Source organism: Vanellus vanellus (assembly GCF_965231255.1).
Source record: "Vanellus vanellus genome assembly, chromosome: 1".
NCBI classification, from domain to species: domain Eukaryota; kingdom Metazoa; phylum Chordata; class Aves; order Charadriiformes; family Charadriidae; genus Vanellus; species Vanellus vanellus.
In genome coordinates, this window is record NC_138905.1 from 77,726,683 (window position 1) to 77,741,780 (window position 15,098).

The 15,098-nt window shown below is 42.9% G+C and overlaps 1 protein-coding gene across 1 annotated transcript in view; it reads right to left on the reverse strand.

Moving 5' to 3' along the window:
- EFCAB6 (EF-hand calcium binding domain 6) overlaps window positions 1-6,309 on the reverse strand; it is a gene marked incomplete at both ends in the record, with an annotated part of 118,999 nt that extends 112,690 nt beyond the window's left edge. Inside the window, 3 exon segments of the mRNA XM_082481234.1 lie at window positions 816-904; window positions 2,016-2,296; window positions 6,255-6,309. Of these exon segments, the coding sequence (XP_082337360.1) occupies window positions 816-904; window positions 2,016-2,296; window positions 6,255-6,309 (425 nt within the window).
- Between the last annotated feature and the right edge of the window lie 8,789 nt (window positions 6,310-15,098).

The following is a 15,098-nucleotide window of genomic DNA, read 5'->3' on the forward strand; positions in this document are numbered from 1 at the left end:
AATATTTTTTGAGGCAACTCTTTATTGAAGGCCAGATCATACAAACCTACAGGACAAACTGAAGGAAAAGGAATTTCCCTGCAGATCCCCTTGCAGAATTTCACCCTTTATATTTCACTGGTGTGGGGGGGAGGGGTGTGGTGTGAAAAAAATATTTAGTGCTCTACTAAGAAAGCTACTATGGGAGCACAGATTTGTTTTGGTTTTGTTTTTATTTTTAGAGTATGGCTCTAGTTTCCATTTTACTACATTGAAGGTAAGAATCCAAACTTAATCCCAGTTCACACATAGCTGGTGTCAATCAACTTTATTATTGAAAAATTACTCGCACTGGAAACTAAGACAAATGTGAGATATTTACTCGTAAAGGATTGAATCCTGAAACATTGTAACTTTCCCATTACTGGGCCCCCTGGCTTAGCTTCTGCGTTTCACTGAAAGACATGTAAAGCTAAGTGACATGTTTTTAAATCCCTATTAAACTGAATCAGTTATAATTTCTTTCATACACAACAACTTTCATTGTAAATTTAGAGAACAGACTGATTAGTCTTAAAGGTTCATATTTTTTCAGTGGCAGATCAGTGGCTTAGCAGACCATTCCCCTCCCTTTGGCAATCAGGTAACATTCCTATGGCAACTATGCCAATTACACATACAGACAAAGTGATTTTGGAAAAAAAAAGTGTGTTGTATCTCTATGTCACTAGAAGTTCACATGAGCAGATAGATTCTGCTTTGAGAGCTAAACAACTCACAAGTGATTTGTGATTACAATTCAGGAGCAATTTGACTGCATAATATGGGACACTTACCTTTTGAGCATGCTGGTACTTCTAGCAACTTCAGTGAACTTTGACACGAAGTCAAGATATGGCACAGTAACTTTGCCAGTATTTGGGATCTGTATTTCAATATACACGGATCAGTCCTGCAGTGATATCAGATTTTTTTAAATACTTCAATTGCATTATTCGTTTCTTAAACAACTAAAATAAATTTATCTTATAATTTTCTTTTTCTTTTCTTTATTATGCATTACTACTTCTCAGCAATTTGCCTAGAATTAAGCAGAGCATTACTTTAATATCTGGTAAATTCTTCCCCCAAAAGTTACAACCTACAAGTCTTTCCATCATGTAAGATAAGGATTTCTCAACTCTCTAGCTCTATGGTCTTTCACATGTATATATGACAGTATATTCATTCTTATCAGCCTCACTGATGCATCTTTCTCTTGTTCCAAAAGATTGTTTAATGTGTTTCAGGTGTATGTGTGTCCCCCTAATGACAATTTAGTATCAGCAAAGAATTTAACATCAATCTTAGCTGAAGTGGGCTTAACCCATTACAGACTGATTAGTTTAAAATGCAAATGTAATAGACCACGTCACCCAAATTACACAAACAAGAGTCAAGTGCATTAGGAAAAAATAGATACATAAAACTAAGTCACCTTCGATTTCAGGACAGAAATTTAAGTGTACAGTAATGCTGGTGCAGACTGTGCACCAGAATCTTCCCCTGGTTTTGATAAGTGTCAATCAATATATCATATAAACACCCAATGTTACTTCGTCCAATTTGATGATGTTTTATAAGGTAGCAAATACTGAAAGTGAGCCAAGAAACTCCCCGTGCAGACAAAAAAAGCTGGTCTCAGACTCAGAGTTCACAATCTAATCTATGCATATTCATAAGACCGCATGTATATGAATTTAAGCTGTGAGATCTGTTTGGTTTTTTTTTAAATAAAAAAATCTGCTAGTAAATTGCAACTCTTTCAAATAGTGAGATACACTACACAGACAAAATCCTCATATAAACATACCAATCAAATTTAGTTCATATTATTTTTGCAAGTTTTCTATGACTTTCACTTGAACAGAAGGTTTTGACCATGTCTAGCATCTTTTTAATAATATTGGTCTGGAACCCGCTCCCACTGAAATTTTGCTCTTGGCATAAATAGGAACAGCCTCTAAACGATTATAAACAGCGATGATATAGCATACCTCTGCCAGCACAGCATCAAATTCAGCTTCTGTTAGATGGAAGAGAAAGGTTTCGATCACTCTCCTGAAATGACCCTTTATGACTGTCAGGATCTGACCAACGTCAAGCATCTGAAATGCTTTTTTCAGTTCATCTTCCTTTTCAGCTATCTTTTGAAGTAAGATCTGCCCAATGTCCCAAGAGAATAATGCAGGATCTGGGACAGAGCTCACAGGTGTAGATATAAAACATATTAGGTAGCCATCAGATACTCTCAAGTCTGGCACAATCACATATTTTTCTGAGAATTCAATACAAATCAGTTCATTTCTAGAAACATATAAGGAAATGGGTTATTGTTTGTCCAGTGATTTGAAAGCAATAAATAACCAAGCACAATTGTAAGTACTTAAGTAAAAGATTCCGGGGTTTCTCTTTCTGCTACTACAGCCAAAATAGTAAGTTGGAATATACACTTAAGGTTTAAAAGTTAAAAAACAATAAATAAAGTTACAGACAGATGTGTTCCATGACAGCAGCCCTCCCACTTCAAACTAAAGAGAGGATCTCTTTGCCCTGTAAAATTTGAAGACATCATTTGGTTATTGAGCTTTGGGCAGAGATAACATGTAGTAGTAGGGTCAACATTCATTGTCTGTATATGGAGTCTATGGCTGGTAAGTATTTCAGCACATGCCAGTCCCTTTCCCACTCACAACAAGCAACGGAGAGTGGAAATACCTGACAGTGCAATACAGTATACAGGGATGCCTTATATTACTTAAGACACCTCTGGCTCTCATTAGACTTGAATAAGAACTAAACAAAGACCAAAAAGATTTGGCCTGATGTTTCTTTTGGATTCATAATGAGCCAAATTCAGCCACAGCTATGAATGTTTAATTACCTTGTACTTGAATCAAAGGAGGTTTTGTACACAAATCTGAACCCTGGAGCTAGTTCATAGGCATTTATGTTTTTTCCAAACTTTAGTCTAGGATCTGCTCTTAAAATAAAACTGCCTTCAGAAGAAGATTTGTTTACAAAAAGCAAGACGGCAAAATACAGCTTTTTGTTAAAACTGCAGCAAAGCTGTAAATATGAGAGCCAAATTTTTCTTATGCTCATCCCTTCCTTACAATGAAAGTATACAATCGTGGATGCCTTGCACATTTCATTTCAACTTCAAGCCATTCCAACAAAAGAAACTGTTCAAATTCACAGCTGGATACAGCTTCGGTGAAATCAACAGAGCCATCACAACTTATTCCTACAATGAATCTAACCCTAAATCTAAAACTACATAGCAAGGAGTAGAGGAAAAGTGACATGAACTGTGATGGAGGAAGCCTCACATGATTATAATTAAAAATTACTTGCAAGAGGAAAGTCCACGTTAGGATTAACAGCAAATTCATACTTGATTGGAACAAACTATAAATCTTACTGCTCCAGAAAATGAGCTTTCCGTGGTAAGTGTATAGTCATTTCAAATGAGTTCCCAAAGGATAAGATGTATATCAAATCTGGTAATGTGTTATAATTGGAAACAGTGCTCTTGCAGTGACTTCAAAACAGAAGTGAGACAGTGGTCCAAAGAAGGCATCTCTCTTGAGTTTCAGTGGACTTCAGAGAAGGGAAGAAAAGAAAGAGTCTCTTTCCTCACATACAAGCAGGAGGAACAAGAGTTAGGTGAGAAGGGCCATGGCTCCTTCTTCCACCCTCTATCAGGAGAACTAGATTGATTTTATTCACGTCCACAGGATCCAGCAAACATGGCATATCTATGACAGACAACTTCTCTCAAAGTAGTGAGGGAAACGTGCCCCAAACCCTAAATAGCACAAGGGCTCCTTGGTCACTGCAACCTGCTACATTGAAAGGCACCACTGAACCCCAAGCAAACAATAGGACAGAAAGGACTGAGAGGACGATGCCACCTGCAACTTACACAGTGTTTGTCCTCTGAGCAATAAAAGGATTTTGATTTAAAGTCCCAAGACTGTGAACACTTAGACTTCAGTACAAACCTGCAGCTGATTTAATTGAGCGCTGCCTGCTGCCACACAATGATGCTCTGTTTTGTGTAGAATGAGGTCCTGGGGTAAATAAGATGCCTCGAGAGGAGGGGTGCAAGGCACTGAGGTCTTCTGCAGTTGTCACTCTGGCCATGGTCTCCCCTGGGTTTAAAACAGGGTTATGAGAATACACCAGAATATAGGACATGAAAAGGACATGAAAAGAAGCAGTGAGGCTGGCAACAGCAACAAGAGAGACAAAACCTGATTTCTTAACATGAAATCTAATTTGCTGACAAAAATACTGACTGAGACAGTTCTTGCTGACTAGCAGTGACCAGATGAGAAGAGTTCACAATTTCTGTGGTTGTGCTGGATACTATCTCTTCTGTCAGCACTTTCAGATACACAGTTTAGAGTAGGAGACTAGAGTGGTAGACTAACTCCTTTACAAATAACACAGGATTATCTCTGGAAATGTTTTTGGCCATTATCTTGAAGGCTATGCACATTAGAGTACTCTAAAAATCTTTAAACACACAACCTTTTAGTTAAGAAAGCCTGCCATTTTATTAAGCAGTACAGTTGCTTAGATGCTTATTTAGACTTTTAGACTTTTGCAGGAGAAAAATGCATGTACCAGACACCAGCCCATTACACTAATTACTCTGTTTTATGAAGAGCTATTATTAATTTTCCGCACCAGAAAATCTGAGGCAAACTATACCGTAAGTGTAAACAGAAGAGCTAACTGGGAAAATAACAATCAGACAGAGATAGTATTGCACAGCATATGCAACAGTTGCGTAAGTGTGGCTCACTGGTGACCCGCTAGGCAATGTTAAACAGTTTGCATCTGCTCTGTGCAACCACACAGCTCGAACAGCGCCTGCAATTGCAAAGACCATTAGTTCCCAGTAGGAATGCTGAGAGCTGATGATGCTCTACTGCTCAAAACTTTGGGAGATGCCGCTCTGGGGCTTATTCAGGTATGATGTGGCATTTGTCTTTGCCCATGTGGAATGGGTTTTGTGTTAATAAAAATAGGGGTGATTCAGGTGATGGTGCTATCACCCAGTCTTTTCCATGCTGCTTTACAGGCATTAGTCACAAAAATACTTTCAAATATTGGTGGTCTTATGGACTGGATCACAGGGTAATTCTGTTGATACTTATGTAGTTAACCCAATCAGACACTTCAAAGGAAATATTTTATAAGGCTCTGTTTCCTCTATTACAAATGTAATTAAAAATCAGAAATTTGTTTTCTCCCCAAACTGAGTGGCAGTCAGAGAGTAAAATATATTTTCTCCTCCTTCTGATAGGTGCCAATCAATTGCACCTTGCTCCTGCCATTCAGTTACCGCAGTATAGGAAGCAAATATTACCACAGGGAAACCTACAAGTTCTGTAGCCTTCTGAAAATCCAGCATGCTATGTACAAATAACAAAAGCCATATACGGAGGCTCAGTCAGTTCCCTGTAAAGGGAGATGAGAAATTTAAATAAAGCAGACATTGCATGGTCAAGTGAAAAACAGCAGGACAGGAGCAAGACTTACTAGTCCTCTAGCAAAAATGCAGTACTGTGCAGCATTTTACACAGGTAGGAAAGTCCTTCTGCCCCTCCCTCCTCCACCCTCCCCCAAAACAAACAAAATGAAAAAACAAACAAAATGATCACAGTTTAAACACTTGAAGTTTTCATTACCTAGTTCAGTGCTTTGGACTACTAGGGAGAATGAGAAGGGGCAAGGGAGGAAGGAAGAGAAAACAACACCTTTTTGACAACTTAAGCAATCTTATCTTTATCAAACAGAAATTAAGTAGATCTGTGTAGACCATCCCCGCTGCTTAACGTGCAGCAATTTAAGCAGTTGCTGGGTACTGCTGCTGGGCACTGCATCTTCATCAAGTACACTCAAATTGTTAGAATAATCTCTGATTGGGTTTTGACCCAAGCTTGGGTCAAGCAGCTTCTTCTTGGGCACATTTCAGGAGTTGGCTTGGTCAGGAACCATTCCCAATGGGCAGTTCGCGTGCAGCTATCCTGTTTCAAAGGGTGAGAAGTGTTTAACTGCCTGGACATGGGCTATTCTATGCCAGTTCACCTCAGTGCCAAGAAACCGTCACAAGCACACTTAATTTACTAGCATAGCCCCTCTACAGCAGCAACCCCTGGCAGATGTCCTAGCTCTGTGGCTGTCCATTAAAAGAAATTAGCCAAGAATTTTTTCTCTACCATTCAGGTGGAAAACAACCTTTTCTTCTTCGTCTGATACATGGATAAGCGTCATCATGACTACAGTCATTTGGCTGATAAACTTGCAGTGGCACCCATGCAAGTTTGACTCCCTAGAAACCACAAACAGGGAGGGTTCATTTCTCAGAGGCCAACAGCTCAAACGAACAGGTTCTGGCTGCAAGATCTACCTCATCATAAATATGGGCAGACAATAAGTGTATTTGAAACAAACAAACACAAGGCAATTCTGCCGTTGCCTCCTCACGCACCAACAAGTTCTATCTCAGGTACTGGGAGTTTGATACTAAAGAGGCTGTGCCAGCTATTTATACCATGCCCAAGCCAGGGGGAAATTCACAGACTCTTCAACGCTGTTCTGCCCTTTTTACAGGTTCAGCAGACATATATAAATCAATTTGTTTGCAAAAGGACCATTAAAACAGCTAAGGCAGAAACAGCCACATGGCTCAGTAACTAGGCTACAGCAAAATATGGTAAGCAGAAGCACATCCTGCTGCTGCTGAAGTCATTAGCAAAGCTTTCTTTGACTTTAGAAGATCAGGATGGAGACCTAAACTACTCTTTAAAAAAACAAAAACAAAAACAAAAACAAAAAAAACCCACAAATGGTACTTTTCTGGACCCCTAGACATTTTCTGGTGGAAGAATATGTCTGTCTGGTATACTAACAGTCCACTTGCCTTAGCTATCTTTCACAGATCCTTCAGAAATAGTCCATAGTCTGTACAAAGTCCATATACTGAAAGTCAAAGATAATTGATACAAAGCAATCAAATTTAAAGTTTCATCAGACACTAAGCCTGTATTCTCTTCTCACTTACACTGCCTTTACACCTGCAAGATATCATCGCACAAATCAAGAGTAACTTAACTGCACTGAATAGCTCCTGATTTATGTTACTTGGAATTCACACTGGTGCATAAAAGGTCATAAATCAGATCCTTTGCTTATATTTTTAAGTACACTCTTACTAGTACAAGGAGAAGATCCTCAGTTACTATAAATCAGAATAGCTCTGCTTGCTTTCCTGTCTTCAGAAGAATTACAGTATTTATAGCCACTAAGGGATTTGGCCCTCATTTCTTCTCATTTCAATAATTTAATTGATAAGATTTTCCCAAGTGTCTGCATACCAAGTTTCTGCATCTGAGGCATGTTTCACTCCAGTTACAAGACGGATGGATCTTGCAAACGGTATAAATATATTTCTGGCCAGTTTTGGTACAAATGTGGAAGGCAGCTTCTAACTAACAGAATAACGAGGATCTGTTACAGTGTTCCAGTCAGAACCGTGGGGCTACATCCTTTTCTTTTCTTGGAAGAATAAATGAAGCTTTAGAATAGAATGCTTTTTCTATTTGTTTCTGAAAGCTTCACTATTTTGTATTGTTTTGGGCAAGACAGCAAGTCTCACCTTCATTTTTTCTTAGTTCTTTTTTGTTTTTTGTAAAGCCTAACACATTTTATTTTATGTAACCTAAAGTAAAAGGATCACTGTAACCTCATCCTTTATTTCATTTCATTCCACTTGAAAGACTGCCAGTCTCTGTGACTGTCAAAGAACAATTAAAGCTATGAATTCCCTCATGCAGATCAAGGGTGAACAGTTTCTGGTTCTAGCACAATTTGTTGTTCTCATGATAGGGTTATAGCAAGCAACCAGCAGCAGAGCCATATCAGACTCTAAGCTCCTGTATGATCCAAAACGGGCTACCAGAGGATTCCACAGTATGGTGGGTTGACCTGGACTGGCTGCTAGAGGCCTACACAGGTTCTGTTTCACTCTGTCTCCTCAACAGGACAGGGGAGAAAATAAGACAGAAAAGTTCATGGGTTGAGATAGACAGGGAAATCACTCATCAGTGAACTATCACAGGCAAAACACTCAACCTGGGGAAAATTAATTTATTTTCAATTAAAAATAGAATAGGATGGTGAAAAACAAAGACAAGGAACCTAAAAGACCTTCCCCGCCACCCTCCCCTTCTTCCTAGGCTCAACTTCACTCCTTTTCCAACTCTTCTACTTCTTCTCCCCGAAGTGTTGCAGGGGGCTGAGGAATGGGGATTGCAGTCAGTCTGCAACAGTTCCTCACTGCCACTCCTTCCTCCTCATGCTCTTCTGCTTCAGTGTGGGTCCTTCCCACAGACTATAGTCCTTCACGAACTGCTCCAGCATGAGCTCTCCACAGGCTGCAGCTTCCTTCAGGGCGTACCCACCTGCTCTGATGTGGGGTCCTCTGTGGGCTGCAATACAGAGATCTGTTCCACTGTGGTCCACTCCTTGCACTGCAGGGACATACCTGCTTCACCGTGGTCTCCTCCAGGAGAAACTCTTCTCCAGCACCTGGAGCACCTTCCCCTCCCCTCCTTTCTCCTCATACTTCAGTGTCTGCAGGTCAGTTTCCCTTCCTCCTCTCTCTCACACAGCTGTGCTCTATTTTTACCCTTTCTTAAATATGCTTTCAGAGATGCACCATAGCTGATGGATTCACCTGTGCCCTGCAATGGGTCTGTTGGAGCTGGCTAGGGGCGGCTGCGTCTGGCATGGGCAGCCCTTGCACTCTTCTCACAGAGGCCATCCCTGCAGCCCCCCCGCTACCAGTGCCTTGGTACCTACACCCAATACTACACAGGGCAAGTCACCCTGACATCTGAATGGTGGGTGAAGCAGGGGCTTCCTGGAAAGTCATTGTTACCTTCCACCTCACAACTCTTTCTCAAACTCCCTGTCTCTGAGGCACGCAGCATCTTTGCCAGTGTATGTTAGCCACGGGAAAAAGTCTGGTGTGCAAATCACAGGCTATCCACTGTACAGATGGTGTCTTCTCATTGCCTTCCTTTTCTTACCTCCCCCACTCCAATTATTAAATCCTTAATTAATGTATTTTCAGTCTTCAGTTGCTACTTCTCCCTATTCTCTTTCCATGGCTTTAGGGGAAAGGCTAATTCTAGAAATATCAACTTCTTAGAGACAGATTTTGCCCTACTCAGAGGGTGACCAAAGAAGTTTTCTTCTCACTTCATACAGTCCAGGGAAAATAGTAGTAGCACTTGCTTTATGGGAAATGCAAAACAGAAGCAAATAAACACGAAAGCTCTCTAGAAAGAACGAACAATCATTTCTGTATTCTGGCACATGTGTATTTCACGTGGACAAACCACCTCCAAGGGCCCTGCTCCTTAAAGGGTCTAACGTTATTCAAGTGGCTGAGCATGTTCACTTGTTCCTGTGTTTGTCAAACAAGGTGGTACAGCTGGAAACATACCTTCAACCGATCAGGCAGTGACCTGGCACCACTCTCGCCTCTGGTGATAATCTTGCTACAGCAGATGATAGCTTTTCTGCAAATTTGCACTCTAAGATTCAATTCTGATGAGTAATGCAAAACACTGAGATAACCTACAGGATGTGCATTTTATTTTGCAAAGAGAATTTTCTATATCACGAGCTCAGGGACTGTGTAATTTTGCATCCAAAAGCCAGAAAGTCCCCCAAAGTTAAAGCTGACCTGCAACACATCAAAAAAGGGAGTCCAATAGCACACAGGCTGCCTCCTATACTGTACTGTACTTCCTCAGTGTGGAGCAGGTCACTCTGATTATCAGGACATGCTCTAAGTTGGGCTACAGCGACTGAGTAACGCCCCAAAAAGTTCTTGAAGTATAAAGCCTCTCTGTTTCGGGTACTTCAGAGGAAAGGTGAAAGAACTCCTGGCAAACAGAACTGTGGAATAAGCCACACGTAAATCAGATTCTTCTTTAGCAGGGCAAGTTACGGATGGCCTCCCTGCTAAGATAATGTCTTTTCTTTCTTTAATCCCGTTGACTGTAACAGCAGAGGATTTCAACAGCCACACTCTCATGACATCAGTACAAACCTCCAGCCCTCACCCTGACAAAGCACGAAGCTCAGAGGCACCTCCTGCCTTGCAGTGAGCCCCTGTACCAGAGTCCCCGTCCCCGACCTCCAGAGCGGAACGGTGCAAGCAAAAAGCCTACGTGAAAGAGGCGGATGCTCCTCTGGCCGACCCCCCGCCTCACCGGAGGCCGGCCGCCCTCACGAACCGTGCCCGGACACCGGGCCTGCCTGCTGCCGCGCCAGGCCCCGCTCGGCATTGCATCCCGCTGTCGCGCCCCGGACGGCCCCCGCTGCTCCCGGCCACGTCCCCGCACTGAGCTGCGGACGAGCTCCGGGGTCCCCAGCCGCGGGTCGTTACCTGCGGCCCGGGACGGGGGTGCGAGGCCCCCCAGTGCCGGCAGCGTTCCGCGCCGCTTCGGGAGCAAGGGGGGTATCTCCCGTTGCCGCGACGCTGTTGCCATAGTAACAACGGCCTTCGCGCCTGATTGGGTAGAGGAGCCGCCGTTCGCGTGGCAACAGTAAGACCGGTTCCTATTGGGTGCGGGGCGGGAGCTGTGGTGTAGTTCGCCCTGCCCTGCCCTGCCCTGCCCTGCCCTGCCCTGCCCTGCCCAGGTCTTTCTCCTGAGGGGAGCGGGCTGGGCCGGGCCGGTGCTGCCGGTTGTGGGCGGATCGGATGCGGGTCATGAGCGGGTAACGGGAACCGCAGAGCTGCGTTGTGCCATCCCCCGGAGCCCCAGCAGCCGTTAGTCCTGGGCGGTGGGCTAGTAACAGTCCGGGGCCCACCGCAGCCCTCGGGAGGAGGCTGGGCCCAGGGCCCGGGCGTGGAGCCTCACGTAGGGAAGCGGGGATCACCCCCAGGCGTGGCTGTGGTGGCCGCGGCTGTGGTCGTGCCTGCTGGTCGGGCGCACAACTGAGGAGCAGCGGAGGGGGGATAGTACCTGCTCACCCTGGTTGGCGTCCGAGTGCTTTTGGTTTAAGATTTCATTGAGTGTTTCAGTGAGAAACCGGGCACTTTAAGGTTTAATTCAGTATAAAATAAATGCTTTTTCACGGTGTGGTGACCCATGTAAAGTGTTGGTAGGGTGTTACCGTCTTGATTTAAGCCTTTTTTTGTTCATTCCAAAAAGACTGCATAAATTACTGCAGGCCGACATGAGAAAAGAGGCATTATTCTATGCCCTTCCCTAAGCATTGGTGTATTGTTTTTTAATAAGTTGAATGAGATTTGTCGAAAACTACATTGTAGCCATCATCTGGTAAAAATACAGTCTCTTGTAGAGTCCAGACACACTGGCCACGCATCAGCAATTAACCAATAATGCTTTCTGTTTTCAAAAGTCCATGAACAAGTTCAGTATTTCAGTAGTTCTTGATATAGACTGATGCCCTACAGGACACATTAAAGCTTTGATTCCCACAAATAATTTGTGTGTGTAACTTAACTTTCATGTGGTCCCTTTGAATCAGTCGTAGTACTCAGAGACAGTAATTTGAGCAGAAGTATGTAAGACTGCAGAATGTAATGACTGTACATAGCATCATAGTTATTGCTAGAAAAGAGTTTTGAAATTATTTCCTAATTTCAAAGAATTGCTGCAAATTACTGAGTAAAAAAGTGACCAAATGATCCATACTTCCACGTTTATAAACCAAATGTTTACAGCTGGAATTGGCCCATATCATATTTTTGTTTATATTCCTTTTTCATCCTGTTTAGAGTACACAGGCTTACACAGATCTTTAATATTAAAAGCAAAGTCAGAACTAGTTTTAGCCTCTAACCTCACTGAGATTTACTAAGGGAACAATGAACGTGTCCAAAGGGGTCTGGCTGTTAAAAGAGACCGACCCCTAAGCATGCATGGCTGAGGAAGGGCGGTTAAAGAACTGAACTGGAAACCCACTGCGGATTTTCCTCTGCGGGTTTAAATCCTACCAACTATGGAGTGGTGGCAATGCCAGGAACTGAAAGCCTCCTGCAGCATTTCCAGGATTATCTGTTTCAGTAGGGTTAGAACTGCCTTTTTGGGAGGGTTGCAGCACACCAAACCATTAAGGTGCGGAAGCAAAAAAGAGTGGTACATGAATAACCTGGGAAAATTTAGAATCTGGAGTGGTGCAAGCTTTGAGTAGGGAATATTCATCATCATCTCTGTTTCCTCTGGTAAATTTTTAGGTATTTATTAAGCCCCAACCATTTGATTATGTGATGTATGGAGAAAATAAAATACTGTCTTCCCAGTGGAGCTTGAAATCTAAATATTTTCCTTGGTTCTTGTTTTGTTCTAATTGGTTCACTCGTGCTGAGTTCTTAGAGCTCTCATATTTTATGGGTGACTCTTTTCCAAAGCTGTAAGAAAGCAGATGTAAGGCCTGTGAGGGCTGACGTCTTAGCACACTGTTACACCAGCTGTGTTACTGTTATCTGCGTGTGAGGATTAAATTGTCATCTTATGTTCAGTGCTGGCAAAAGCTGAGTGTGTGACAGAGATGGTGACAGTGGATTTAATGTCTGGGTGGCAGTTACTTTGAATATCGCTTGTACCACACATATCAGGCGAGTTGGCATATTAGTGGTTGTGATTGGAATCAGTCTGAGCAGTCAGCTGCCATTAACATTACCGTTCTTTCTGCATCTTGCATGCTGTCACACAGCATGTCTTATTGCAGCACTCCCTCCTACAAAACAATATTCCTTCCAAAAGTGGGTTTTAGTTAATTCACTCCATGTGGCAGTGTGGATCTGTCTCACATTCTTGCTGAAGGACACAATTCCATCTTTATAGACCATCTTTCACAGGTGACACCCGCTCTGTACGTGAAACGGACCGTTCCCAAGTAGACTGCATTCGGCCAATTGTGGAGCTCTTTCAGAAGAGCTCTGACAAGGACTTGGGAGATTGCCTCCAAGCCAGGGCAGCACTCGAGGACATGCTTTAGCCACTTAGAGCTGCGGTTCACAAATCAGCCTATTATCTGAAACCACCATCCATATCAGCTAAAGTTAATATGTCAGCCTGTAAATTACAGCAGCTGAGAAGCCAGCACACATTTGCTTCTGCCGTCTCTCCTCCATGGTGGCCATTTCTGGCAGAGAAGCAGAGTGGACAGCTGGAGGTGGTAGCTTCTAAAACTACTCCAGCATGCATTGCCAGGGCTTGTCATCTGTGCAAAGTGAGAACTCCAGCAAAAGTTGTTGCGTGGCTTTACAATTTTAATCATTGATGAGGTGGCAAAATCCAGAAAAAATTATACTGGCACAGCATAGCTTGCCAAAGGAACCTCATTTGGGTTCCTGCATTAGCAGGGAGTACAAAGACTTCTCCTTTCTCTATTCGACTGGGGTAAACAGCTTCACTGTTTCTAAAACCAGTGGGGGAATTATGATTAGCAATCCTATGCTGCTAATAGTAATTCCCACACGCTGGGGTCCTGAAGTACAGAAAATTGCCCTGCATTTTTGTAAACTTTTCTTGCATTCATTTTTAAAGACCACACAGCTCAGATGTTTTCAGAAGGACGCTGGGTGTTACATGCACCTATGTGTGATTTGAGCCTGAGAGCTGGAAAGAGGCGTTGTTCCAGTCCGCCTGCAGAATGTGCCACTGCTCCCCAGTCATTTGGAGGGGTGATTTATATGTGGATAGACCAGGGCAGAGTGGTATCAGTGTGGTTGACTTCCCTGCCTCTCCCTGAGGATAGAACAGCAGTTTTTACTGGAGTATGACTCGGCACTTGGGGTCTAAAACTCATTATGCCAAAATCAGGGTAAGTTTTATTTTAAAATGAAGGTGTTCCTGTTTGCAGACTCCCTTTATGTTGCCAGAATGAAGCTGATTATTGGTTGCAATTATTTTTGTTCTATCTGTGTGATAGACAGCATGGCAGGTAGCAGAAAATACTCATCTGCATATGTTTTACAATTCAAACACTAGAGGACACCAGGCTGCAGATCATGCAGCAAAGAAATCACATGGATTATGTAGTGAGTACACCAGCAGCTGGGAAGGATGCAGCCAGATTAGGTATCATTGTTTCTGTACTGTTTCCTTCCCGTGAGCTTGGTCACTGGGTTTGGGATTATTTTTTTTTGTGTGTTAGTATTGTTTCATTCAGCCAAATCTCTTTAGCTTTTTCTTTTGACTGGAGAGGCAAATGCTGTTTCTTAATCCTCCCTCTAAACCTTTGCTGGTAGCTACTGAGTGGTGTTATTTATAGCCCAGGCAAGACGGAATGGCTTATAATAATGGTGACTCAGGGCTATAAATCTTTATAATTATTGCCAGAACTATTGGTGCCATGTTGTGTTGTGACGCTTATACAAAAGTGCCGAGAATCTTTCATGGTTACTCATTAGCTTTCTTGTCTTTCCTCCTTGCTGCCCAGCTTCACTGCAATGAACACTTAAAACCTTTTGTATACAGAACCATGCAAAAATTTCTTACCTCGATTAGTTTCCCTTCGGTTCCTTCATGTTAACGCTTCAGAGGGCTCTTACTGAGGCAAGCCACTTCATGCTGCTGGCATCTGAGGCGCCCCACTGGCAGAAGCTGCTGGGGTGGATAGCCACGGGGGTGCTCAGCACAGCCCTGGGCCTTTCCGGGGGGCTTATGGCCAAGGCCTGTCAAGTGCTTCTTGATGTGCACCTGCGTAGTGATGGATTGATCCAGGGAGGTGGCATATTTGGTATATCCATGAAGCTATATGGCCAACCATAGTGGGTTTGAACTAATGTTGAGGGTACACGGTGTGTTACAAGTAACGGCGTGGCCTGTTGGTGGTCTGAAATACCACTGAAATGAAGCCATCCAAATCCGCCCTGTGTCTTGCAGATTTGTATCACTAAATGGGCTACCAGCTGCATAACTATGAGAAATCTCACTAGTGTGCTAACTTTGCGGCAGTTACATCAGCAGAAGCAGCTTACCAAATTTGAATGCTGAGGGGAGAAAAAAATA